General features: G+C 47.6%; 1 protein-coding gene across 2 annotated transcripts in view; it reads left to right on the plus strand.

Moving 5' to 3' along the window:
• Positions 1–25,991, plus strand: part of ALG10 (ALG10 alpha-1,2-glucosyltransferase) — a 67,230-nt gene extending 41,239 nt beyond the window's left edge. Inside the window, exons 2-3 of one of the 2 annotated variants that reach the window (XM_085654088.1) lie at positions 10,617–10,814; positions 22,144–25,991. In XM_085654088.1, the coding sequence (XP_085510214.1) occupies positions 10,617–10,814; positions 22,144–23,193 (1,248 nt within the window). In that variant the 3' untranslated portion in view covers positions 23,194–25,991. The remainder of the gene's footprint in view (positions 1–10,616; positions 10,815–22,143) is intronic. The other variant, XM_085654089.1, reaches the window with a different exon arrangement.
• The last annotated feature ends 574 nt before the right edge of the window (positions 25,992–26,565 follow it).

The following is a 26,565-nucleotide window of genomic DNA, read 5'->3' on the forward strand; positions in this document are numbered from 1 at the left end:
GGAACAGGATTCACCCCTAGGGCTAACCCACCCAGAAACCCTAATCCTGGCCAGAGTCAGCAGCCAAGGGTTGTCCATTGCTTCGAGTGCGGTGGCGTTGGACACTATAAGGGAGATGCGAAGTGCCCAAAACGACCACCCCCTCCCATTGGAGGAAAGGCCCCCGGAGTAGCTAGTGTAGTGCTCGGGGAGGAGATGCCTTTAATTAAGGGAAGGGAGTGGGCGGGTGTCACTTTAGTGTCCCTGGGAGAACGGGAGATGGTTCCTAAGATCCAGGTGCCCGCAAATACCGTAAAGTATGGGCAGTGGGTCACCATCAACGGCCAAAGAGGGGAGGCTCTGAGAGACACAGGAGCCAGTATGACTATGGTGCGTAGCCAACTGGTGTCTCCAGAGCAGGTAATTCCCGATGTACTCCACCCAGCCGCGATGGCTGACGGCAGAACAGGCCACTATCCGGTGGCCGAGGTTCCCTTTGAATGGGAGGGGGTTGCAGGTTCACTTCGAGTTGCCGTAAGCCCTGCCGTGCCAGTCGATTGTCTACTGGGGAATGACATGGAGCACAATGCTTGGAAAGAGGTGGAATACCGGACTCACACTGAGATGCTGGGTACACCTGACTGGGCCTGTGTGAGCACAAGGTCCGCGACTACCCGGAGAGGGAGTTCGTTTCGGCTGGAGCCTGGAACAAAGGCCCAGCCAGCTGCCAGTCAAGGGAAGAACCGAGGACAGGAGGAGCCTGCCTCGGCGTCCGCCCCCCGTAGGACGGATAGGCCACCGGAGGTGGTGGACCAGGAGTCTGCGGTGGGGGATGTTACCAAACTGGAGGACCTACCCATCCCGGCCGAGTGGCACGTGGAGGGAGGCCCGACCAGGGAGGAATTCTGCCAGGGCCAGAGGGAGTGCCCTACCCTTGAGGGACTGAGGCGACAGGCCAAAGCCCAGGCAGCAGGGAACGTTGAAGGGAACTACAGTGTTTACTGGGAGGATGGCCTCCTCTACAGTGAACCCAAGGCACCCCTACATGGATCGTCACGAGCCTTGGTAGTCCCTCAATGTTATCGAGCCTTCCTTCTGGAGTTGGCTCACGAGATCCCATTGGCAGGACACCTGGGGCAAGACAAGACCTTCGCCCGTCTTGTCCCACACTTTTATTGGCCTCAGATGAAAGTGTCGTCCGATACCTACTGCCGGACATGTGTGTCTTGCCAAGCCAGTGGGAAAACAGGGGTGAAGCTGAAAGCTCCCCTGGAACCACTTCCTGTCGTTAGCACCCCCTTTGAAAGGGTGGGCATCGACATTGTGGGTCCGTTAGATCCACCTACTACAGCTGGTCACAGGTTTATCCTGGTTTTGGTGGATCATGCCACACGGTACCCAGAGGCTATACCTCTAAGGACCATTACAGCACCTGTTGTGGCTAGGGCCCTAATGGGAATCTTTACCCGAGTGGGTTTTCCCAAGGAAGTTGTGTCCGACAGGGGGACCAACTTCATGTCAGCATACATGCGGGCTATGTGGAAGGAGTGTGGAGTGACATACCGGTTCACCACTCCTTACCACCCCCAGACCAATGGTCTGGTGGAGAGGTTCAACAAAACCTTGAAAGGCATGATCAGAAGTCTGCCTGAAAGCCTGCGGAGGAAATGGGACGTCCTCCTACCCTGTCTACTCTTTTCTTACAGGGAAGTGCCACAGAAGGGAGTGGGCTTCAGCCCCTTCGAGCTTTTGTATGGGCACCCTGTACGTGGACCTCTCAACCTGGTGAGAGACGGATGGGAGAGAACTCCCAGGAAGCTTCCCCAGGACGTGGTGAGTTACATGCTGGCCTTCCGGAGCCAAATGGCTAAGTTGTGGAAGCAAGCTTCTGACAACTTGGAAGCCAGCCAAGCAGTAATGAAGGCGTGGTATGACCACAACGCTCACCCGGTGGAGTTGGAGCCTGGCCAGAAGGTGTGGGTGATCGAACCAGGAGAGCTTAGCGCCCTCCAGGATCGCTGGTCAGGACCCTTTGAGGTGTTGGAGAAGAAGGGTAAGGCTACCTACTTGGTGGATCTTAAAACCCCTCGTCAGCCCCTACGGGTGCTGCATGCCAACCGCCTCAAACCCCACCACGAGAGGCCCGAAGTCATTTTGATGATGGTGACTGACGGAGCAGAGGACGCGGAAAGCGAGCCTCTCCCCGATTTGTTTGCGTCTCAAGAGAAGGATGGGTCGGTGGAGGGAGTGATTCTCTCCCCATCTCTAACTCCTGAACAGCAGGAGGACTGCCGCCAGGTCCTGGGACAGTACTCTTCGTTGTTCTCCCTTGTTCCGGGTAGGACTCACCTGTGCGTCCATGACGTGGATACAGGAGACAGCCCACCTGTGAAGTCCAAGATCTACCGGATGTCAGACAAGGTGAAGGCCAGCATTAACAGTGAAGTCACTAAGATGCTGGAGCTAGGAGTGATCGAACCTTCCAGCAGCCCCTGGTCCAGTCCGGTGGTGTTAGTACCAAAAGCCGCACCACCGGGTGGCCAACCGGAACTGAGGTTCTGTGTGGACTACCGGGGACTGAATTCAGTAACCAAAACTGATGCTCATCCGATCCCTAGGGCGGATGAATTGATTGACCGACTGGGAGCTGCCCAATATCTAAGTACCTTTGACCTTACTTCTGGGTACTGGCAGATCTCTCTGACTGATGGAGCCAAGGAAAGGTCAGCCTTCTCCACACCCAAGGGTCACTACCAGTTCTGTGTGATGCCCTTTGGGCTCAAGAACGCACCTGCCACGTTTCAGCGTCTGGTGAACCAGATCCTCACTGGAATGGAGAGTTTCTCTGCTGCTTATCTGGATGACATAGCCGTCTTCAGTAACAGCTGGGAGGATCACTTGCGTCACCTGCAAGCTGTTCTCCAGGCCCTGAGACAAGCTGGGTTAACGATCAAGGCCAGCAAGTGCCAGATCGGGCAGGGGTCGGTAGTGTACCTTGGACACTTGGTGGGTAGGGGAGCGGTGCAACCCCTCCAGGCGAAGATCGAGGCCATCATGGCCTGGGAACCCCCCAAGACACAGACTGAGGTCCGAGCTTTTCTGGGCCTCACGGGATACTACCGCCGCTTCGTGAAGGGGTACGGAACCATTGTAGCCCCCCTCACGGAGCTCACGTCCAAGAAACAACCTCGACGGGTAGTCTGGACGGAGGCTTGTCAGCAGGCCTTCGTGAAGCTGAAGCAAGCCATGTGCGGGGCCCCGGTCTTAAGGGCCCCAGACTTTTCCAAGAAGTTCATTGTCCAGACAGATGCATCAGAACATGGCATTGGGGCAGTGTTATCGCAACTCAATGAAGAGGGTCTGGATCAACCCGTGGTCTTCCTATCCCGGAGACTACTTCCCAGGGAACAGAAGTGGAGTGCAATAGAGCGCGAAGCCTTTGCAGTGGTATGGGCTCTGAAGAAATTGCGGCCATACCTGTTTGGCTCGCACTTCCTAGTTCAGACCGACCACAGACCCCTTCGTTGGCTGATGCAGATGAAGGGGGAGAATCCCAAGTTGTTGAGGTGGTCTATCTCCCTACAGGGAATGGACTTTCAGGTGGAACATCGGCCTGGAGTGGACCACGCCAATGCAGACGGTCTCTCAAGGTATTTCCGCCTTAGTGATGAGAACTCCCAAGGGGTTGGGTAGCTCTCCCCACTTTCAGCTGGGGGGGACGCGTGTTAGACCTGTCAGCCCTTTGGGTGGTCTCTCATCATCATTATTTATTTTGTCCCACTTTTGCCTCAAACCCTGTTAGAATTTTTTCCTTTTTGGGAACCACCAGACTTTTTAGTATTGATGCAGATTCAGGGAGCCATTTTATCTACCCCTGGAACTTCTGTCTGAGGGCCTGGAGCACAAAATGGAGGCCACCCATTGTCACCTGTGACATCACTGGAACCTACTAGAACCTTCTGCAACATTCTGGAACCCTGTGACAGTTGGAGGCGGTTTAGAATGTTGGGAAGCTAAGTCAGAGTTGACAGTTGGAGCTGGCAGTTGGCACCTGACTGGTGAAGAGAGAGGAGCAGAAACCTGAAGGAGGAAGGAGTGAGGCAGCAGGGGTGGAAACTTGTGCCTGGAGTGGGGTCCATAAACCCACCCTTGATACTGGTCCCTACTGACTGAGCCCAGCCTGGAGCCCTGTGTGGGAGAAAGCAAGAGAAAACCATCTTAAGGACCTGGACAGCAGGAACAGGCCTTAAAAGTAAAGAACAGCAAGTTCCTGACCTGGTTACTGGTAACTTCCTGAAGTCCGACGTCGAGAAGCCTGGAGACCTGGAGCCCGAGGTGGAGAAGCGGCGCTGACTGGAAAGCAGACGTCGTACCTGGAGCCGCCAGAGGTCGAGAGAGGGCGCCGACGGAGGTCGTGGAGAGTACCAGAGGTCGGGAGTGGAGATCGCACTCCGGAGCCGCCGGAAGTCGACATCGAGCCGAGGCCGCCCGGGCGGCTCCGGTTCGATGACGTCGGGCGGCCTCGGCTCGATGACAGTTCTTGTCGACGCCGGTAGGCGGTTCCGGTTCGATGTCGGCGGCCTCGGCTTGATGTCGACCTCCGGTTCGTTGACGTCGGGCAGTCTTGGCTCGATGTCGACTTCGGGCGGCTCCGGTTCGATGACGTCGAAGTCGACATCGAGCCAAGACTGCCCGACGTCAACGAACCGGAGGTCGACATCAAGCCGAGGCCGCCGACATCGAACCGGAACCGCCTACCGGCGTCGACAAGAACTGTCATCGAGCCGAGGCCGCCGACATCGAACCGGAACCGCCTCACGGCGTCGACACGACTCCAGCGGCGTCGGAACTTCATAAAAAGGGCAGTAAGTGGAATAGAGGGCGCCTAAGGCCCTGTGAAGCCCTAAGAGACCATCCTAGAGGCTAGAGAGGTGCTGGAACCAGCTTGATAGTGCCAGGGGTGAGCTGAGTCTAATACAGAGGGGTTGTGTAGTGTGGGAGAGTCAGATCTCTAGATCCCCCCTTGATCTACCTCAGTTTAGGCCTCAGCCTTAACCAAGCCAAGTAGTACATCCCTCAGGTCATCCAAAACTCTACAAGCTGGGACTGGGTCAAATCATCCCATAGTACCTCAGGAATGTGAACTGATTTTCAAGTGTCACTGTTGGCTTTTATTATTTATTGAGAGCACTGTATTTATTGTATTCATTCTATTTATGGCCTTACAGTATTTATTGCCTCACAGTATTTATTGTCGCACAGTATTTATTGTCTCGCAGTATTTATTGCCTTATAATATTTAACTGCCTTTCATGTAATGCACTTATATTTATGCCTTGATTATTTATGATCTACCTTATTTATTGAATCGTTAAGATAGTATTTATTTGACGTACCCTTCCACAGGAAAAGCCTTGTGTACTGTGATTGTATTATTATTTATTTAATCAGCAACTAAGAGAAAAGAAGATAAAGAGATATATTTTCAGTATAATTTTTAAGGTGTAGTGTCGTTTTTGGAACGGATGCACGCCTGGTTATTGTGTGGGTATGACGTATGCTTAGCACGGTGCCTGATCCCTGACCACTCGAGCCAAGCTACCACAGTGTATGTCTGGAAGACCCACTACCACCCTTCCGGTGTGGGAGTGGGGTTTTCTAACACTGTACATTTAGTTTCCAATCGCTGTAATCCCTTAAATATCTTGAATTCCAATCCGCTACAACATTGCTCTGTCCTGGAAAATATTCTGCCTGCAAACCAATCTTCTCTTCCAAACAAAAATTCCAAATTTTCTTTGCTAACTCTGACAAATTCCTTGATCTGCTTCCCCCAATCGATTTATATATCGTACAGCCGAAACATTGTCCATCTTTAACAACACATTGAAGTTCTTCAACTTCTTTCCAAAACTCTTTAATGCATAAAGACCCGCCATCATCTCTAAACCATTTATATGAACAGAACTCTCTTCCTTCGTCCATCGACCTCCTGTCTCTTGTTCTTCCAGACAATCACCCCAACCAAAGAGGCTTGCGTCTGTCTCCAAAACAAAATCCGGGCAAATTCCAAAAATCGCTCGCCCATTCCACGCCTCCAGATTCTCCACCCACCAAACCAACTCCTCTCGAGCTTCTTCCGTGATAATGACCTGATCTCCATACCACAAGCCCTTCCTGAGAGCATAAGCTTTTAACCTCTGTAATGCCCTGTAATGAAGAGGCCCAGGGAATACTGCCTGAATTGATGAAGAAAATAACCCTATTACTCTTGCTAAAGCTCTCAAATTCACCATTCTCTTCTTCAAAACACTCTTTACTTCTAATTTTATCTTTTTTACCTTTTCCTCCGGTAAACTTAAAGTCTTTGACACTGTATTCACATTGAAACCCAAAAACTCCAAACACTGACTTGGGACCAGAACAGACTTCTCTTTGTTTACTACAAAACCCAAACCTTCCAAAAGCTCCATACACAACATCTCCTGATCTTTCAACTCCTCCTTGTTTTGAGACATAATCAAAAAGTCGTCCAGATACATAATCATTCTGACACCTCTCTCCCTGAGAAACTTCGCAACAGGTCTCAACACCTTGGTGAAACACCAAGGTGCTGAAGCCAGACCAAACGGTAGAGAAGTAAATTGGAACAAATGACCCATCAATCTGAACTGCAGAAATCTTCGGCTCTGCTCTGCAACAGGTATCGTGAAATAAGCGTCCTTTATATCCAACTTCACCAACCAATCTTCTACTTGTAACATATCCCTCAATAGATGGATTCCCTCCATCTTGAAATGATTCAAATCTCTCAAATGTATCACCGGCCTCCAACCTTTCCCTTTCTTTTCTACCAAAAATATTGTGCTTACAAATCCTTTGCACTCCTCTGAAACCTCCTCTATTGCCTCTTTCCTCAACATTTTTCCATGACCTCCATGTCTATTATTTCTTTAATTCTCCTCTGAAAACCAGTTGACTTTGTTCCCTCCATTGAAACGGCAACTCCACCAATTCGATCACATATCCCTTTACCGTTCCTAAGACCCAACTGTCTGCTGTCACCTTTTTCCAATTTTCCTCGAAAAATCTCAATCTTCCCCCTACCTTTTCTGGGGAAATACCAATAATCGTCCTCATACTTACCATGTGATACTTGAGCAAACTGTGCTCGTCCTCTTGGCTGTCGCCCTCTTCCTGACGCTCCTCCTCTCTGAGGGTAAAATCCAGTTGCCGACTGGAAACCCCTGAACGCGGCTCTACCATTGGACTGATATTGTGCCCTAAAGTATCCACGGCCAGGGAAACGGGCCCTTCCCCCGGCCCTTTCAAAAACACCTCTATTAAAAACCCTTTTTAAACTTGTTTGGGCTTTATCTAAGCTTGTGAAGGTTGCTACGTATTTCCCTACCCCCTTCACCAAGCTTTCTCCAAAGAGGTGCCCTTTAGGGTCTTCTGAAGGCTCCTTCTTTGAGAATTCAGCCAATTTAGGGCTAATTCTCATTAAAGCGCCTTTCCTCCTTTCTGAAATTAATGATGAGTTTGCGTTTCCCAACAAGCAAATTTCTCTTTGGGACCATCCTCTAAGTAGATCTACATCCACCTCAACCTTCTTCATTTTGGCCTCTTCCGCCATATCAAGAATCCGTGCCATTGGACTCAAAACGTCTAATAGCCTGTCCTCACATTGCTTTAAAGCCCTCTCCAAACCTTTCCTTGGGTCACGACCCATCTTAAAAAGAAAGCTAATCAGGTCTGGGTCCAATTCGGGTGTAAGACAACATTTTCCTTCAATCACTGGCCTTGAACATTGTCTTCATGACTGCCCTAGCTTCCTTCTCCAAAGGCCTACGAATCCAAAGCTTTATAAATTCAGCAACATGTGGAAATGGCCACCAATCAATACTCCTCGGATGTCTAATTAGGTCGGGACTAAACATTTCTTCTCCCTGAGGGTCTTTAACCAAACCCTTCTCCTTCCTTTCCTTTATTATTTTATCTCTGTCCATATCCCAACCATCGTCTAAATAATCGTCAAGAATAAACTCGTCATTTTCATCTTCTGTCCTCATCATAAATCTCATCCTGAGATTCTTCATTGTCTTTTGTGCCGCAAGGGACACCTTCTTTTGTGCCGCTATGGACACCATCTTTTGTGCCGCTAAGGACACCTCCTTCTCTTGATGCACTTGACACACCAGAACCTTTTTTAAACCTTATACCAACTTCAATATTCTTTTCTTTTCTAACTCTTTTTCCCTGTATTTTATTTCCTTCCTTCTCTTCTTCATTAAATGACCAATATTCTTCATCTGATTCAGCATCTAGCCTCCTTTTCCTTTTTAATACATTTTTTAAAACGTCTTTCATAGTGCAGGAAGAAATTAAGAGTTCTATTTTCCGTAACTCATTGTTCCCTGACACTCCTACTTGGCTATTCTCTTCATTCTCCATATTTTCTAATAAATTATATCTCCCCCTATTTTTTTTTTCTTTCAATGCCACTCAAGCAAAAATTTCCCTCACTACACCTAAACAACCTCTTTCTGCGTTAATCTTCCACCGATCCTCTCTCCGACAGTTGCAACTGTCAAATTCACTCGCGTTAGTGCAAACACACTCAACCCGGTCTAGTCCTCATTCAAGATGTCCGCCGTGCGTCACCGCGCATGCACGAGTGATGACGCACCTCGTTGCAGCCGTTTCGTGACTCCACTGTAACAGGAGCCCCGAGACCTGCCGCGAGACGAGTAAGTTCACTCGCGCTTTTAAATTTTCAAACAACAAAGTTTTTCCTTTACATTTCCTCCGTTCAAAAATACTTTTGCCTAAACCTACTTCAACAACCTGCTCCTCAAACCTTTTTAACCCGTAAATTGGGTTATTCTATAAATCTTTTTCACCAACCGACATCTTCACACCAAAACGTACGTCAATAACATTAAATTACCAACCACTTTAAAAAATAACTCACCTTCTCATTCATACTCTTCATTTACTCTCATTAAGCCAACTATTTACTTTTAACACATCATTTTTTCCTCTCATGCACACCACGATACTTATCTGCAAGGAGCAGCATAATAAAAGAGGAAGATGGCTGCTGTGTGGAGGAGTTTATATTGTTTGGACATTCTATGTTCTAGAAGTTTTGTTTGCTGATGTAATACTTCTAAGTGATGCAAGGAGTGGAGTAATAAAAGGTTATGCATAATGATAGCCTCCGATCTTGCCATGAAATCCTAACTATAACTACAGAGTGTCTACTGCCACTCTCATATATGTACATATATCTACACACAGAGGGTTTTTGGGTCAGATCTATTCTGCCATTAATCTGTATGATTGTCTTTTAAACTCTCCTTCCATATAACTGTATATAACAACGCGCCCTCTCACTACAGCCATTGGCTCTATTGCCCTGTAAATAACAGCATTTCTCTGGTTACACATGCACCTCCACCTGAAAATGAGGGCACCTCAACGGCCGGGCTGGTAAGCCTGCCCTTTAGTTTTCCATTTTCTCCTGTTAAAGGTCCCCTTTTATTTATTTCCTTCTCTTTTTATTGTTAATTTTAGAGCATACCACAGCTTTCTAGATATTGCCAATGGGACACTTGCTGTTTATGTGAACTGCAGTACACTGCATCCCATGTGGCCAATGCCCCTAAACTAGGCCACCCTAATGAACTGATATTGTTTGTAGTATATCATTGCACTGCCATTCCAATATAGCCAACTTCTTGGTTCTATACGTGATTTTAATGCTGGAACTTTAAAACATTGATACAGTATTTACAATATATATCAAACGTTGAAGGGACAAGGGGTGTTTATTGTTCCAGCATACTTGCCCCTGAGATATAAGCATATAAACAGAAGTATGCAATTCCTTGGAGGTAATGTAGTTGAAGGTCGCTGTAGATAAATGTCCCAAGAGAGCAGACAGTGTCTCCCACTATGGGAATTAGGGCCCTCACATACCCGGCTGGGTGTCATGCTTCATCATAGGGCATGCTCCTTGTCAGGCTGGCGCTGCAATGACTGATGGGCACCCTAAGAGGGGCTCTTTGTCGGAGATCTTTTATTCTCAAAGCCGTATGGTGCTATGCAAATCATTCCAATAGGAACCGTCCTGCCCAAATGGCCAGGCCAGGTCCCCTATCAAGAGATCACAACACTAGACTGGTGCACCTGGTGATGGAATTTATGCCCATTGTGCCACAGGACTCAAGCTGCACCTCACGAACGAGACTTAAGGGACTCAACATCATGCGATGCGACCAGTGCGCTACACATATGTTTCCTTCTGCACCAATACTCTAAACAGAGTGTAGGGAGTAGTTAGTAACTGTTTCTTTGCATGGAAGATTCTTCAAGTTGGCATGCTAGGGCAGTAACACCAAGGGTGCCAAACGGCTTATGGAAGTTTCAAGAATGCCCTCCTATGCATGAGAGGAAACTGGAGCAAATCTCGTGTGCTTTTTGCAGTGTGTATTTTGCAACCTAGTTTGGCTCACTGGCCATGCTCACTGTGGTTCATGCACTCTCAAGCCTGCGCCCTTTGTCTCATTCCATGTCAGTAATCTCTCCCTTCTTCTCTTGTTGTCGTCTGTGTTGCTTGTTGTTTGTTGCAGTGGGACCCCATGATCACTACTCTGCCCGGCCTGTACCTGGTGTCCATAGGCATCGTGAAGCCGGCGGCCTGGCTCCTGGGGTGGCCTGCGAGTGTGGTCTGCTCCGCCGCCATGCTCCGCTTCGTTAACCTTCTCTTCAGCGTCGGCAACATCTACCTGCTCTACTCGCTCGTCTGCAGAATCCACTACAAAGACAAGGTACGGCACCCGACACAAAGCGCGCCCCTTAACCCGGGCCAGCCGTGGCTCTGAGGTTGTTTGTTGGCAGCCAGCGAGCGTTATACATGAGCAGTGAACAGTGGGCTTTTGATGTTTATACTTTCGGATGCAAAGGTTTTTGTATTCGGCCGTGCACACGCTGGAGTGAAGCGAAGAAAAATGTATTTTAATGGTGCGCTTTATTTTAGGGGGAAAAAATAATCAAAAGCATATTTAATCCGACTTTCCAACTGTTTACGTCTCGCGAATGGCGCTTCTGTGATGTGAAAATGAAAGACAACGGCGAGCGTCTGAAATGCGCAGCGCAGCCTCGCTTGCTTAAAATAAGTTTCCGCTGTGTTCTCTTTGTAGATAGTCACTTCAAGGGAGCTCGTGAATGCATTGTTGCTGCAGTTCCACTGTAAATTCTGCTTAAACTGAGCCGCTCGACTCTCCCGGAAATAATAAACAAGGGGCGAACTGCAAAGATGTAACGCGGAGCCAATTATTTTATTTCTCGGCTGTTCTGTTTTTTCCGGCCGCTTTAGCCGTGTGATAAACCCATCAAGACGGATTGTGGCAGTCCATAGGAAAAACAGAGCCTACAGTCCCTCGAGGAGACCTGGCCCCCACCCCCAGCCACAATTATCACCCTGCCCGAGTACTTAAGAAAGTTGCGTTTATGTGTTTTTGAATGTTACTTTGTCCAGCTCCTTACACATTACTTTCTCACTGGTCCTAATTCTTGATATGCTCGTGTAATGTTGTAGGATGCCAGGCAATACGTACTTTCCCCCACAGACACCCTGGAGACGTTCTATTTGGTAATTGCGCCTTTATTACACTTTGTATGCACCAGTGGAGAGAGCGCCGGGCAACACGCTCCGATCGCGTCTCTCGTTCGCGCCGTTGTTCCTCGCGCATGCGCTGTAGCGTCCAACGTCCGCTACGCGCCTTTGCGTCACCACGTAGTGCGCGCGTCCACTAGACCGCGACACTACATATCTCCCCCTTTTCACATCACTCACACAGAGTCCCCGACCCGGAGGTCAGTCCATTTCAAAGTCTCTGAACTTGGATGGTCTCACCACTGCTCTTCCCCCTCGTGTGTGTCTTACCGGAGTGGAATGTCCTTCTCGGCTTCCCTCTGTGACCAGGCCTCCATCTGTACCTTTCGGAGAGCCCTGACTCTCTTTCTCTTTTACCTCGCCATCTTCTCTCGTGGTCTCTCCCCCAGGTCTTCTACCTGGGTTGTCTCTCTCTCTCTCTTGCTCACCGCCCATGTCCTCCCTGGGGCCTCCTTCGGCTGAGTCTGTGTCCTTTATCACCCCCTCTGCCGGGTTTTCTCCTTCCGTGCACTCTCGGGGCCACTGTAAGATCTTATTGCATTTTGCCATGCGCTCGTGTGACCACACGTTTCCGTCACTGAGCAGTGCTGCCCTGTCATACACCTCTTCTACTCTGAGGGGTGGGGAGTATTTGCTTTCTCCTTTCCGCTTAAGGATCGCCAGCTTCACTCTGACCCACTCCCCTTTTTCCAACGCAGCATCTTTTGTCTTCTTGTGGCGGTTGTAGTGCTCCGTGTAGATGCGTTGTGCCTTCTGCAGGTTGTGCTGCACCACTGCCGGAGACCATTTGCTAGTGATGGACTTCTCCTGCCATGCCACATTGTCTTTGGTAAAAGGTTGCCGTCCCCGTAAGATCTGGAAGGGACTGTACCCCGTTCCCGTGGGGGTGATGCGGTATGCCCATATCGTGCTGAGCACCTCCTTTTCCCAGTCTTTACCTCTTGTGATGGCCGCCTGTATGGAGCCCATCAGCACCCTATTGAACCTCTCTACTTGTCCATTGCTGGATGGGTGGTAAATCGAAGTATGTTTGAGTACTATGCCATTTCTGTTCGCGAACGTGACCCACTTGTCGGAGATGAACTGGGGGCCATTGTCACTGATGATGCTCCTGGGTATGCCTTCCCGAAGAAACATCGCCTTGAGGAAGCGTAGGATCTCGTCCGTGTCCATGACCTCGTTGATGTGCACTTCTGGCCATTTCGAGTATCTGTCCACCAGTACACATAGATATTTGGGGATGCCTTGGTCGTCCAGTATTGGTCCCAGGATGTCCACTGCTACCTCTTCCCAAGGGTTGCTGGGGTTAGTGAATTTCCCTAGGGGTGGTCTCATCGGTTTGAGAGTCTTGTCTGCCCCTTGGCATTGCGCACAGTCCCTCACGTGCCTCTCAACGTGCGTGTCCATTCCTGGCCACCAGTAAGTTTGTTTTGTTCTGGCCTTTGTCTTCACTATTCCCAGGTGGCCTTCGTGAAGTATGGCTAGCAGGGTAGGTACGATGTTCTCCGGCGGCACCACCCTGTCACCCCTGTAGACGAATACTCCATCGTTGCCCACCGACAGCTCTTCTCTGACTTCGTAAAACTGCCTGATTTTTGGACCTTGTCGCCTCCTGTCCGGCCATCCCCGCACAATGCACGCCTTGATCTCCTCCATGTCGGCATCCCCTTCATATGCATCCTTCCAGTCCTGCCTGCTGATGGCCTTTTCCGGATCGTCCGTCAGAGCCACCATCTCGTCGTCGTCTTCCCTGTCGTTGGACGCGTTGTCCATCGCAGATGCCCTGCTGAGGTAGTCCGCTATTTTGTTCCTGGAGCCCGGGATGTATTCCACGTCGTATCTGTACTCCAGGAGTTTCAGTGTCATTTTCGCTATCCGGGGTGTGGCGCTGGCATGGCCATCGGATGTCAGTACTTTCACGAGAGGCTTGTGGTCTGTCTTCACCTGGAATCGGGTCCCCCACAGGAACTGCCGGTACTTCGCCATGGCCCATACTACCGCTAGCATCTCTTTCTCTATCACGCTGAACTTTTGTTCCGATGCTGTCAGCGTCCGGGACGCGAAGCTGATCGTTTCCGTGCCACCTTCTGGTCTTTCTTGCATGAGCACGGCTCCCAGTCCCTTTTCACTCGCGTCCGTCATCAATATCGACCGCCCCTGGGGGTCGAATCCTTGCAGCGGGACTGCTCCGCCAATCTCCCGTTTCACGGTGTCGAACTCTTCTTGCGTCTCCTCCGTCCATCTGAACGCCGTCTTGTCCCTCGTGAGCTGCCTCATGTGGTGGGTTTTCGTGGCAAAGTGGTGGACGAATTTACTGTAGTACTCTGCCATCCCTAGAAACGACCGCACTTCCTCCTTGGATGTGGGTGGCGGTGCTTCGCAGATGGCCTTTACGTTCCCTCTCTTCGGCGTTATTCCTTGTGCCCCTATCTCGTGTCCCAGGTAGGTGACAGATGTCATCCCAAAATGGCACTTCTCCCACTCTGCTGTGAGGCCCTTCTCCTCCAGGATCTTCAATACCGCCGACAGTTTCTTGTCGTGGTCCTCCTGCTCCGTCCCCATCACTAAGATGTCGTCCTGGAAGTATTGCACTCCCTCAATGTCCTTGAATAGGCGGGCCATCAGCTTCTGGAACACCGCCGCTGCCGAGGCGAGACCGAAGGGCATGCGGCAGAATTGGTAGCAGCCGAACGGCGTGATGAACGATGTCAACTTTTTGCTCGTCGGATGTAGTGCTACTTGATGGTACGCCGATTGCAAGTCTATGGTGGAGAACCATTTCACTCCTTTCGTGCGGGCCAACATTTCCTCAATGCGTGGCAAGGGGAACCTCTCCACCACTATGCACTTGTTCAACTCTCTGAGGTCCACACAGAGGCGCACTTTGCCTGACGGTTTCATGGCCACCACCAAGGGGGCCAACCACTCCGCGCTGTCAATGGGCTCAATGATTCCTCCTTCTTCCAGTCGGAGGAGCTCCTGTTGCACTGCTTCCCTAACGGCAATCGGGATGTTCCGTACCTTGTGTGCGACTGGCCGGGCGTTGTCTTTGAGGACGATTTTGTGGGAGAACTTCTCCAGCCTCCCTATCTTCCCGCCGAAGACCTTCGGGTGCCCGCTCCGCCATTTTCCTGCCGTCGACTCCTCTCCGTCCAGTGTCGCCAGCACTTGGGTGTCCCCTCCTGCGTTCAACTGTATACCCAACACTCCTTGGTCCATCCAGCCCAGGACTGACGGTCCTTTCTCTGCGACGTACAGCTTGCAGGTCGCGCTCCTCTCCTTGAATTGGAACTCCATTGTCTTGAACCCTACCATCGGGATCGGGTCCCCTGTGTAGGTGACAGGTCGGATGTCGGGGGGTTCCAGGTGTGTGCCCCACGTGGGTCTGAACTTCTCGCTCCATACTGAACGTTGGATTATCGTGTAAGGAGATCCAGAGTCTGCCACGATGGTGATGGGTATGCCTCCTACTATCATGTCGCATTGGGGCTTGCGCGATCTTCTCTCCTCTATGCCCAGTACCTGGTCTTCAATACACAGGACTTCCTCGTCGTCTTCACGGCCTTCTGCTTCTTCCCCCTCGTCCTGTGCCACGAATTTCACCGCCTGCTGTCTTCCTTTCCTGCGGCAAACCTTTTCGTAATGGCCGACTAGGCCGCAGAACGCGCACTTGGCTCTGAACGCGGGACACCGTTTGTCGTGCGCTGCATGATTCGAGCTGCCGCACCTGTAGCATTTCATGGCCTCGCCTTTGCCCTGTTTCCATGTCGGTCCGGGTCTTGGTTTCCCTGTGGCCGCTCCTCTGTACTCCCCCGTCGTTTGTTTCCCCCGCGTCCGGTGGTCCGCGTCGTCTACTTTGTTGACTGTGAGTCTGGGGGCCTGCTCTCCTTTGGCTGCATCCGCACAGCGTTTCGTTAGCTCCGCTCTCTTCACTATGGCGATCACTTCATTTAGCGTTGCATCTCCATTCGCCCATAGTTTGTCCTGTACCGACTTGCTTGTCGTGTGCATGACGATCTGGTCCTTGATGAGTTCGTCCTGCAGTCCGCCATACCTGCACGTCATCGCCAGCTTCCGCAGTGCCGCCACATAGTCATCCACGGATTCTCCCGCTTCTTGCTTCCTCTGCTGGAAGTTATAGCGGTCGATTGAGGTGCACACTGCCGGTCGGTAGTGGTTGTTCAAATCTTCTATGGCGTGGGTGAACACGTCTGTGTCTCCTGCTGGTCTGGTGATCGGTGTGAGATTTTGGAACACCCGTATTCCTTCTGGTCCTAGGTTGTGTAGGAGTATCCTCTTCCTCCTGGCGCTAGAGAACGCCTCCTCGTTCTCATCTTCTAGCGCTTCCAGGTAGTTCCTGAAGTACTCCCTCCAGTCTTCCCACTTCATTATGGGTTCTCCCGGGCGTGGTAGGAACGGTATCGGCGTCGTCAGAGTCGCTGACTGTGCACTCATTTTGGCGTCCACTGGCTTCCTTGGGCTACCTGGTGCGTCCGTCCCCACACCCCTACTTCGGGTACCTGGGACTGCGTTCGAGCCGGCTGCTCCGTCGTCCCCTGACTCCGCCAGGATCTCTTCTGCGGCTCCGCCGTCCGTCCGCAATATACCCTACCACGTGGCTGGCTCTTCGTTGCCTACGTGCCACTCTCCGGCTTCTTTCTGCCTCTGCCGCGCTCTCCCGGTGTGTAGGCGTCTGCTGTTTCGTCTCTCCGGTCTCTCACCGTGTGTGGTGGTGTCTCTCCTGGCTGGCTTCTCTGTGCTGCAGGTTAGGGGGGCACCTTCCGCCTGTTGCACCTGGGGTTCTTCTTGTCCCAGTCTCGTCGCCACTGTAATGTTGTAGGATGCCAGGCAATACGTACTTTCCCCCACAGACACCCTGGAGACGTTCTATTTGGTAATTGCGCCTTTATTACACTTTGTATGCACCAGTGGAGAGAGCGCCGGGCAACACGCTCCGATCGCGTCTCTCGTTCGCGCCGTTGTTCCTCGCGCATGCGCTGTAGCGTCCAACGTCCGCTACGCGCCTTTGCGTCACCACGTAGTGCGCGCGTCCACTAGACCGCGACACTACAGCTCGTAGAGTGGTTTACCTTAGAAATAGAGTTTCATGTTCCTAACACTAAGTTTATGCCGGCGGAGAACTACGCACATAAATTGATAGGAGAGACGTATCTTTTTATGTGCAGAGTCTCTGCAGTCGTAAAATTACTACTAGTGAAATTAAACTCGTACTTTGTGAATACCCCAAAAATAGTAAACGTATACAAAAGTGTAAGTTTACCCTTGTGAATCAGGACCTAAGTTGATTACAGGTGCGGTGCATACATTTACTTACGCATGTGCTTTGGGCTGCTGTTCTGGCATGGTCTGTAGCTGCTAGAAGTGGGAAATCGCAGTCTCCACATACAGAAGGTGCTCAGCACTAGCAGTTATGTTCGGCACCAACCAAACGCTGATGGGCAGTGCTGTTTGTGTAGTTGTGTGGGGGTAGGAGTCTCTGTTAGCCCTACACTGCCTGTCATCGACAAAGCAATCAAAAACCAACAAAATTGGAAGGGGGTGTTGATGTGTGTACTCACCGAAGGCATGATTGGATAACCCACGAGACAAACCAAGACAGGCAGGCCAGAGCAATTGATTTTTGTTATTGTGATGAGAATTTATTCATAAAGGCTGTGGCAATATGGCGGTGCAGTAAACAAAGATGTATATGCCGAGCCACAATGCAGCGCACAGATGTCAATATACATGGACTGCTGTAACAAAGTTAGTGAAAAGCTCCTTAGATGCTTCAAAGGTCATATGGTTGAGCATCGATATGTAAAATGTAAATCCATCCTTGAATATACATCTATGGGCACCCTCATAAATATCTTTTGAGGGATGACGTTATTAGTATAGACAACGGTCCATGCTGTTATGGCATACTAGAACACCAAATTACCATTTCGTTCAGTTTCTCTGTTCTTTTTTGTGCATCTTCTGTTGCCAAAACAATTTGACCTTCCTCATTCGCTATGGCGTTATGATTTGCTACAAGCAAATGCAAAATGTGGCCTGTATCCTAATTCATCAGATTTTATTGAGACGTGTAACAACCATGTGCACCTAAAATAGAGAAGGTGTCTTCACAGAATCCTATGTTGTCCTAAAAGTGGTTTTTGGTTGTACGATTACAACACACAGACACACATGCTGTATTCACAATCCTTACAAATATACACCAAGTCTCCCTTTATGTTAATGTTTAATGTGTCAGGCAAGACAACAAAGCAGTAGCCTTTAAACAAGTATGCAATCAAATGTCATTGGCTACACAGACTGTTGGCAGGTTATAGGTCTCTATTGTTCCCCTCATATGCATTTGTTGTATTATGTATATATAGAGTCTGTGTGAAGGAAGCAGTGGCTATGGTCAAGTTGTATTTTGCATAAGAAAAGGACAGTTTCGCTAATGAGCTCAACCTCTAATCATTCCAAGCAGGTGCTGGGTGCATAGAATAGCTACCCCCCCCCTTATGTTGAGTCTGAATGTGTACTGAGGCCAGAGATCAGGCTATCTGTGTATGGATGTGACATCCCAAGAATTGGACATGTAACCGCAGAGTTACATAAATATTAGACGCTTTGAACAAGTACATGTTAATTTACTAATATGTTGTGCTATAAGGTTCTAGTAGTGCTCACCAACAAATGCAAATAACATGCTTAGGTAACGAACATAATGTAGGAATGTGTTTCTGACAGAAGACTGGGAGTTGAGGCTGCATTCACGCATCAGATTGGTAACTATGAAATGCTGTAAAAAAAAACCTTTTCTAAGGTATACAAAATCCAATTTTTTCAGGAACTTTGTAACTCTGGTAGTATGTCTTTTGTTTTGAGTGCTCTAAATTTTATCACATGCTACATAAGACTTCAATTTGTTAGTTGACAGGTCAGATTCTAAACCAACTGCAGACCTCCTTGATAATAGGAAGCCCTCCACTCCCAGTTTGAGGTGAGTGGCCCCATGTGCACTGCGAGACATACATTGGATCTCTGATGCACACACTTAATCTTGAAATTTCTGAAATGACAGTTCAGTCACCAATCATTTTGGCCCAATCCTTTAAATCTATCAACCTGTCAAACCAAAATTTTAGCCTATCACATGCAGCTGAAACTATGTCCCTATTACACCTCTTAACAACATAAGCAGGTAGGAATTTGACTCTAGCTGCAATACTACCAGATCCAACCAACCAGAGTTGCTTGAAACCAGAATCATGTTTGACAACTTCTACGACAACATATGATCTTCTCCAGAGATCCTAGCACCAGCTAAAGCTAGAACAGCCAATATGGGCACCAAACTAGTTACTAAGTGCTTCACTGAAGAAGTAGCTGAACTAAAATGTGTGAATGGCAAGCTCAAAAGGCAATGTTAATGAAATCTTCTGTATATCCCACGAAAGAATAAATCCAGAAGCCTGGAAAGGCAAACCTCACATACACTGGCAAAATTGTGAAGACCTATTTCAGCTCTTCAATACAAAAATTGCCAAATTATGCAGTTGCATCTGTAATATTGTGAGCAACCTTCTTACCTTCCCATACTTTACCCTTTAACACAAGTGCTTTTACACCTGTTGACAATGAAGTGGTGCTTACCTTAGCTATTAAGACACAATTCTTCCCTTCTCTTGCTAAAGGCCCAGCAAATATGATGATTGCCTCTATCTACTCTGGAATCATTCCTGGATCCTTGAAACATATCATCATCATCCCCGTCCTAAAACAAAATCTTCATATTTTACGAATCTGAGAAAGTATTGGCCCATCTCCAATCTCCTCATCTCTTATTCCATACTGACCATCATGCGCAGCTGATAAGAACCTTTGCCATGCCACACCTTGACTATTGGAACATGATCTACGTTGTCTTTGTTAAGAAACTTATAGCCAGGCTCTAAAGACTAGAGAATCAGGCAGTCAGAATGTGCTTAAATCTCTGCAAGCTGGACCACATCAAAACTTCCTTCACAGCACGCTAGTGGCAGCAAGTAGATGCTAGGATGAAATTTAAGTTCACCAAGCATATTGGGGCCATGGTCAACAAAACAAAAAAAAACGGACTGCTCATAATTCCTCACCTGAAACCTCTATTATTTGGCTTCCCGTCCGATTAACCTGTGACTAATTACGAGGTTTAAGCCCAGAAGGAGAGCCCTTGGTGTAAGAGGCCTAGACTCTTGCATGCCCTCAGACCCATCATTCACAATTGAAATTAGGACAACTCCAAACTGGGACCCTCACCCACTCCGACAGACCATTCTCGCAACCTGGTCATAATCTTGGAGGGCAAACTCACCATGAAAAGCCAGATAAACACAGTCTCATCTGCTTGCTTCCTTACTCTTGGCATTCTCCATAAAATGTTCAAATGGCTCCCCATCAACACCAGATGAACCATCACTCAAGCCTTAGTCACTAGCCGCCTGTACTATGGCAATACACTCCATTCAGGAATGACCAGTCACCTCCTGAAGAGACTGCAAACCATACAGAACTCAGTGGCCAGACTCATCCTTGACCTCCCCAAACACATCACCCCTCACGAAACTCCACTGGCTCCTCATACAGAAAATATGTCAATTCAGGATGCTTATCCACACCTACAACGCCCAGCACAACCAAGGACCAGCATACTTCAACCATCGCCTGAATTTCTTCCAACCCTCCAGACACCTTCGCTCTGCCTCCCTCTCCCTTGCCACACCACCCACACCCGCAGAAGAAACGATGGAGGACGCTCCTTCTCCTACCTCACGGCTAAATTCTGGAACGACTTCCTACTTCACCTCCGGACCTCCACCTCTCACCTAGAATTTCAAAAGGTACTCAAGACCTGACTGTTCAACTGAACCCACCTGAAGCATCAAGGCCCTCAGTGCCTGGATACCCTGACGGGTGATTAGCTGTGCTTTACAAATCCTGCTTGATTGATTTACAAATATCAGGCATGGTCCCCACTTATCTGATAGGACTCTAAAGTCCCCTTTTCCTCACTAGCCTGTTTTGTTTGTCATCACCTGTTTATTCTGAGATAATCAAAAGACAACTTTCTGCACTTTACAAAAACTCTAAATAAGTATGAATGCACAGGGTACTCCATTTCAGCCTTTTAATAGAACAGCATAGACCTGCGGACTTGAAATACCTTCTTTCAAGAATTCAAGAAGCGCATAGGAAAGTCATACCAACAGGAGCTGTCGAATGAAGGCCATCCATACCAAGGAAAAAAATCACTTCATATAACAAGTTTGGTGAAAAACAAAATAGCTGCTGTTTCAAAGGAGGCAGAATTTATCTTCACGTGTCAAAAGAGAAGAGTAAAAAAAGAATAGAGTTCCGGTGGGTGTAAAACATTACTTGACCATTAGAGCAAATTAATATAAGAATCACTTTAAGCCTGAAAAATTGGGCATAATAAGGTTTTCAAGAAAAACGTTTTGGTGATAAGGAGATTCCAAGATGGCGGCCGTTTTCCAGTAAAACGAGTCGCATTGTCAAAGTAGCCAAAAAATGCTTAAAAACGACATCGGAATAGTTGAAAAGCTCACCGCTGCAGTGTAGAGCCAGAATCCTACATCGTCGAGGCGAAATAGGGGTGAATTGCTCCCGAAGAGGCTTCCGACGGGATATGGTGGGGCGGAGCTATGCGGCCATCCTATTTGGCGTCTTAGCCACGCACCCGCTTAAATTTTGACATGTAAATGTGATTGCATCTTTCCTGGTAGACTTATTGTATTCTATGTATAATCTTTGAGGCTTTGGCTAAGCCTCCTTTAGTTATTGGCTTGTTTGGGTCAGGAAGCATCAGCCATTGATGTAAGACATTGCAAATCTCATCTTGCATCACCCCACAAGAGGTTTTTTTTAGTCTCACCTTCTTTCTATTGGCTGTTTGTTTATATCCTTCCACTGGAATGCATGAGGTACTATTGTTCATTGTTTATATAGAGGAGTACTTTTTTGTAAATTGTTTTGCATTTCAGCCGTCATTTTTATTTCTTTCGTCAGAGCTTGAGTAGTGTCAAATCTATCGGCTTTGCCAATTCTTGTTTTCGTTTAACCTAATCTTGTAATATTGCACAGAGGCGAATTTTTTGGTACGTTATCCTGTCTTGCATGTGGATTTTCCTGTTATTCTAGGAATATTAGTAGTGATACCTCCGCATAATAATAAATGTTTTATTTAAATATTGTTGATTGCCAAGATTGTGGCTTAGCAGCACCTTAATTAACCTTTACTAATGTATCCGCCTGTTGTTTGCTCATCACAAAATTGCCAATCAATAAATAAGGACTTCCAATTGTTTTTTTAATAAAACTGTGATGTCTCTCCTGTTAACCTGACTGATTGGTCTATGATGTTTTGAAAATGGTAGCCAAAAAAAGATGATTTAATACCCTTCTTTCTCTGTTTCTCTCTGTAGGGAGCTACAAGTTTCAAGAAAATCCTGTCTGCGTTCACGCTTTCCATGTTCCCTGTTCTTTATTTTTTTACATTTCTTTACTACACGGACACGGGCTCCACCTTTTTCGTCCTCTTCTCCTACTTGATGTGCCTGGGTGGAAACCACAAGACAGCCGCCCTCCTGAGTTTTGGTGCCGTCTGGTTTCGGCAGACGAACATCATCTGGACACTCTTCTGCGGAGGGAGCCTGGTCGCCGAGCGATTAAGCGACGCATGGGCAGCTGAGCTGAAGGACGAGCGTCGCGTGCCACCCAAGGGGTCACTTTTAGAAGCAGCGCGGGGAATGCAGTTCCTCATTAAACACCTCATGAAATTCACCAACTTGAAGGCACTTATCTTTTTGATTTGGCCATACCTCGGCGTGGTATTTATTTTTGTTGTTTTTGTAGCTGTTAATGGTGGGATAGTTGTTGGAGACAGGAACAACCATGAAGCTTGTCTGAACGTCCCTCAACTGTTCTATTTTTTTGCTTTCACCCTTGCCTTTTCCTTCCCTTGTCTCGTGCTCTCACCTGGTAGAATCACAGACTTCATTCAGTCCGTGTGGAGGCAGCCTGTCCGCTACCTCATCCTCACTGCAGCCTGCCTGCTGCTTGTCTGGAAATGTACCCACGTGCACAAGTACTTGCTCGCAGATAACCGGCACTACACCTTCTATATCTGGCAAAGAATCTTCCAGAAGCATGCGCTCGCAAGGTTTTTGGCTGTCCCTGTTTATGTGTTTGCTGGTTGGAATTTTCTCGATGAACTAAAAGGCAAGTCTGTGTTTTGGAACTTAATGTTTCTTGCTTGCTTGCTGGCGGCCACGATTCCTCAGAAACTATTGGAGTTCCGCTATTTTATACTGCCGTACCTCATTTACAGGCTCCATGTCCAAGTCCCATCGGTGCCCAAACTACTTCTGGAACTGGCATTATACGGTGCCGTAAATGCTATGACTTTGCACCTTTTTCTAAATCGAACTTTTCAGTGGCCGGATAGTGAAGAAACCCAGAGGTTCATGTGGTAACTCTTTTTATAATCCACATAGCTGTTTGGGGTAACCTGCCTAGGATCATGCTTCTACACAGGCCAAGTTATAGACCTCTTCCAATGGGAAGTGGGATAACGCACAGATAATCTGACTAGCTATGGTATTTTCAACATTTTGTCTCCATTGGCTGCTCGCGTCAATCATGTAGAAGAAATATGCAACAATTGCAGCCATCATACCAAACGCACCATTTTGTTTTTGAAGGAAGTGCACATCTACCATGTTTGCTCTTCTAGAGGATTTACTTCTTGTAGCTATATTGGACTTTGGAAGATGTTTTATTGTGAAGTATGCAACCAACATAAGACATATCCCTGAGTTACAAACCACTTTTTTTTTTACACCTGTAAACCATAAAACACGTATATTTAAAGTTTTTGCGGAGGGGTTTAGGGATGGTTTTAACTTCTTTTGGGAGTTGGGTTTTTGTTTTGTTTGATTCACAACCAACCAAATCAGTTTTTTTCTTTTATCAGCACAAATATTAAAGAAGGTAATGTGTGAAAGACGTTTTTTACTGGGTATAGTATTGCTGGGTCTTCTAAACGTCATAGCTGTTATTTTTCCATAGCAACCCGCACAGTATAAAATGGAAATAATATTTGTGTTATGTTTCCACTTTATATACGTAGTCCAAGAAATAATGTTCATTCTGTAACTGCAAGCTTTGATACATTGCTTGTACATACTTGTTTGGTAATTTTCGTTTAATTTATCCAATGGTTGATTTAAAATGATTTCAGTGTAACAAGAATGACATCAATGTGTTCTGATTTTATAGCAGTATTCTGTAATCTCAACACGAGGTGGCAGGCTTGTGCCATGTTTTCTTGATCGTTTATAGATAGAACTATCCAGTGACTGGATATTGTTTTTGTACGAATATGACATTTGTAATGTTCATGTTTTTTTTACAATGGCTTTATGGTCATCCCAGCAGTAAATAAATACATGCATTTTAGAGGAGTGATAACATTTGTTGAGCTGAATTAAAACCAGTAGTGACCTCGTTGAGGGTTTCAAAAAAGTTTCCCGTTTAATTTTGTCAAATCTGAAAATGTATTGCATTTAGCTTGCAAAAAGTATACCCGCACGGTCTCGTTTGAGTTTCAAAGTGTACAGACCTCAGGAGCGTCTCTTCTCCTCCCGTGTCCATGTACTCCTGGCACCTGTATTGCTGATCGTGCCTAGGTGTTGTCGACAGGGAGGGAGGAGAGATTTAGTGCCCGGGCTTCCACAAAAAGACAAGTAAACAATCCTCGCCATCAGCCTGTCACGTTTGTGACAAGAGGCAGACAGTCTGGACGAGGAGGGAAAGCCAAGTAATTGTGTCCTTAATACACCATGAGCGGAGCAGAACGCGTATTTGGTAAAAACATCCCTGCTCTTTAGTGTGGGAGGGAGGGGGCCGCACGGCTGTTATTGAATCTCCCTTCATGCCCCGAAGAGCTTTGAGATATATGAAATGCTGGGAGTGAAATGTCACTCCGTTTTTGAAGAGTCAGTTGAAAGTGGCTCAGGAGGAGTTGTCAGGAATATTTATGACTGTGCGCAACTACATCTAGATATTATTGAAAGAAAATGCCTACTTTTAACACAGGCTCAAAGATTTTGGAACCCTGGAAATCTATTGGGTTTCATCACATAAGGTTGTGGTGAAATGGGGTTGGTGATGAGGAGGGCGGCGTGACATTGTAGCGACGATATTTGGAAGGCTGCTTTGAATATGTGTGTTTTCTAGATATGTTGTTTCTACCGGCTGGCTGCCTTCTTGTTCTAAAATAAACTGTTGTCTTCGTTATTATACAAGGTAATTGGGTCTGACCTCAGACAATGTTGACAGCAATTAGTGCAGCACCGCAGAAAAACGTGATAAACAGACTCTGGCGCCCTGAATACGTCTGCTTATAAGAGGACTCCCTTCAGGCTGAGATGTGTAGGGAGTGCCAGTAGGAAATATCGTAAATGTTGCCAGCAATGGAATTAGTAATTTATGTGCACTCTTAATCGGTTATGTTGAGCAATAAAGTAAATGTCGTTCTGTGAGCTGTGCTGTCTTCTCCGTTGGTGTTTTATAGTTTTCTTTAAAGGTACAGTTCAAGTTGATGCGACTTACCCCACTTTAATATAAAGGGCTCTCAACTGTTTTATTTTATTTATATAGATATATACACACACACATGCACAGCGTTATAGTGTAAGAAATTAGTCGTACAATGCTTGCATTTCCATGATCTATATTTAAATTTGTCATACTCATCCTGGGCTCCTCCCACTCTGCCTGGGATGACTCCTTGTGGGCCACAGCGCTCAGACCCCTCCCCCCTACACCTATGGACCACGCACGAAAACTCAGCATCATCCTGGCCTCCTCGCTCTCAATGAACAGCCAAATCAACTCTGTCTCGTCCTCCTGCTTCCACACGCTCCGCCTACTTCATAAGATCTTCAAGTGGATCCCCACCGAGTCCAGGAAAACGGTCACTCATGCGCTCATCAGCAGCAGACTTGACTAAGGCAACGCACTCTACGCTGGCACCACCCAAAAACGTATAAAGAAACTGCAGAACATAGAGAATGCCTGTGCCAATACTGAACATCCCTCGCCGCAGCCACATCATCAGTCACCTGAGAGACCTGCACTGGCTACCTATCAACAAAATAATTACCTTCAAGCTTCTCATAAATGCCTACAAAGCCCTCCATAACACCGGACCTGCATATCTCAACCACGTCCTTCCCTTCTACACTTCCACCAGACATCTCCACTTCTCCCAACTGGCCCTGGCCACCATCCCATGGATCCGTAAGACCATGGATGGAGGAAGATCCTTCTCCTACCTTGCTGCGAAGACCAGGAAATGCCTGCCTCTACATCTCCGGCAATCACCGTCACTGCCTCAATTCAGGAAGGACCTCAAGACCTGGCTGTTCGACTCACCCGCAGCTGCCCCCTCTGCCCCACTCAGCATCTTGAGACTCTTACGGGTGAGTAGTTCTTTACAAAAAGCCTCATTGATTGATTATTTGCATGCAGAATAAAATCATAGAATGTTGCATACCATAACCATACTTACAAAGTCCCAGACATTTAAGGACCTTAAAATATTTATATGAAAGTGTGTGTGTAACAGTATGCAGCATCTAGCAATTACATAATTGTAATTATACTTTAAATGAATAGTATGAAATTGATACAATTTACAATGGCCAAGTGAGGGTTGTCTTCTAATGGAAGAAAATCACCCCACATACCAAACTTTACGCTTCAGATATAAGGCCAGATGTTATAAATCTTGGGCCAGATATCACTGTTTTTGCACAGTAGTTGATTTGAGACCAGGTTTA

This window comes from Triturus cristatus, chromosome 4_1, assembly GCF_964204655.1.
Source record: "Triturus cristatus chromosome 4_1, aTriCri1.1, whole genome shotgun sequence".
Taxonomy (NCBI): Eukaryota; Metazoa; Chordata; class Amphibia; order Caudata; family Salamandridae; genus Triturus; species Triturus cristatus.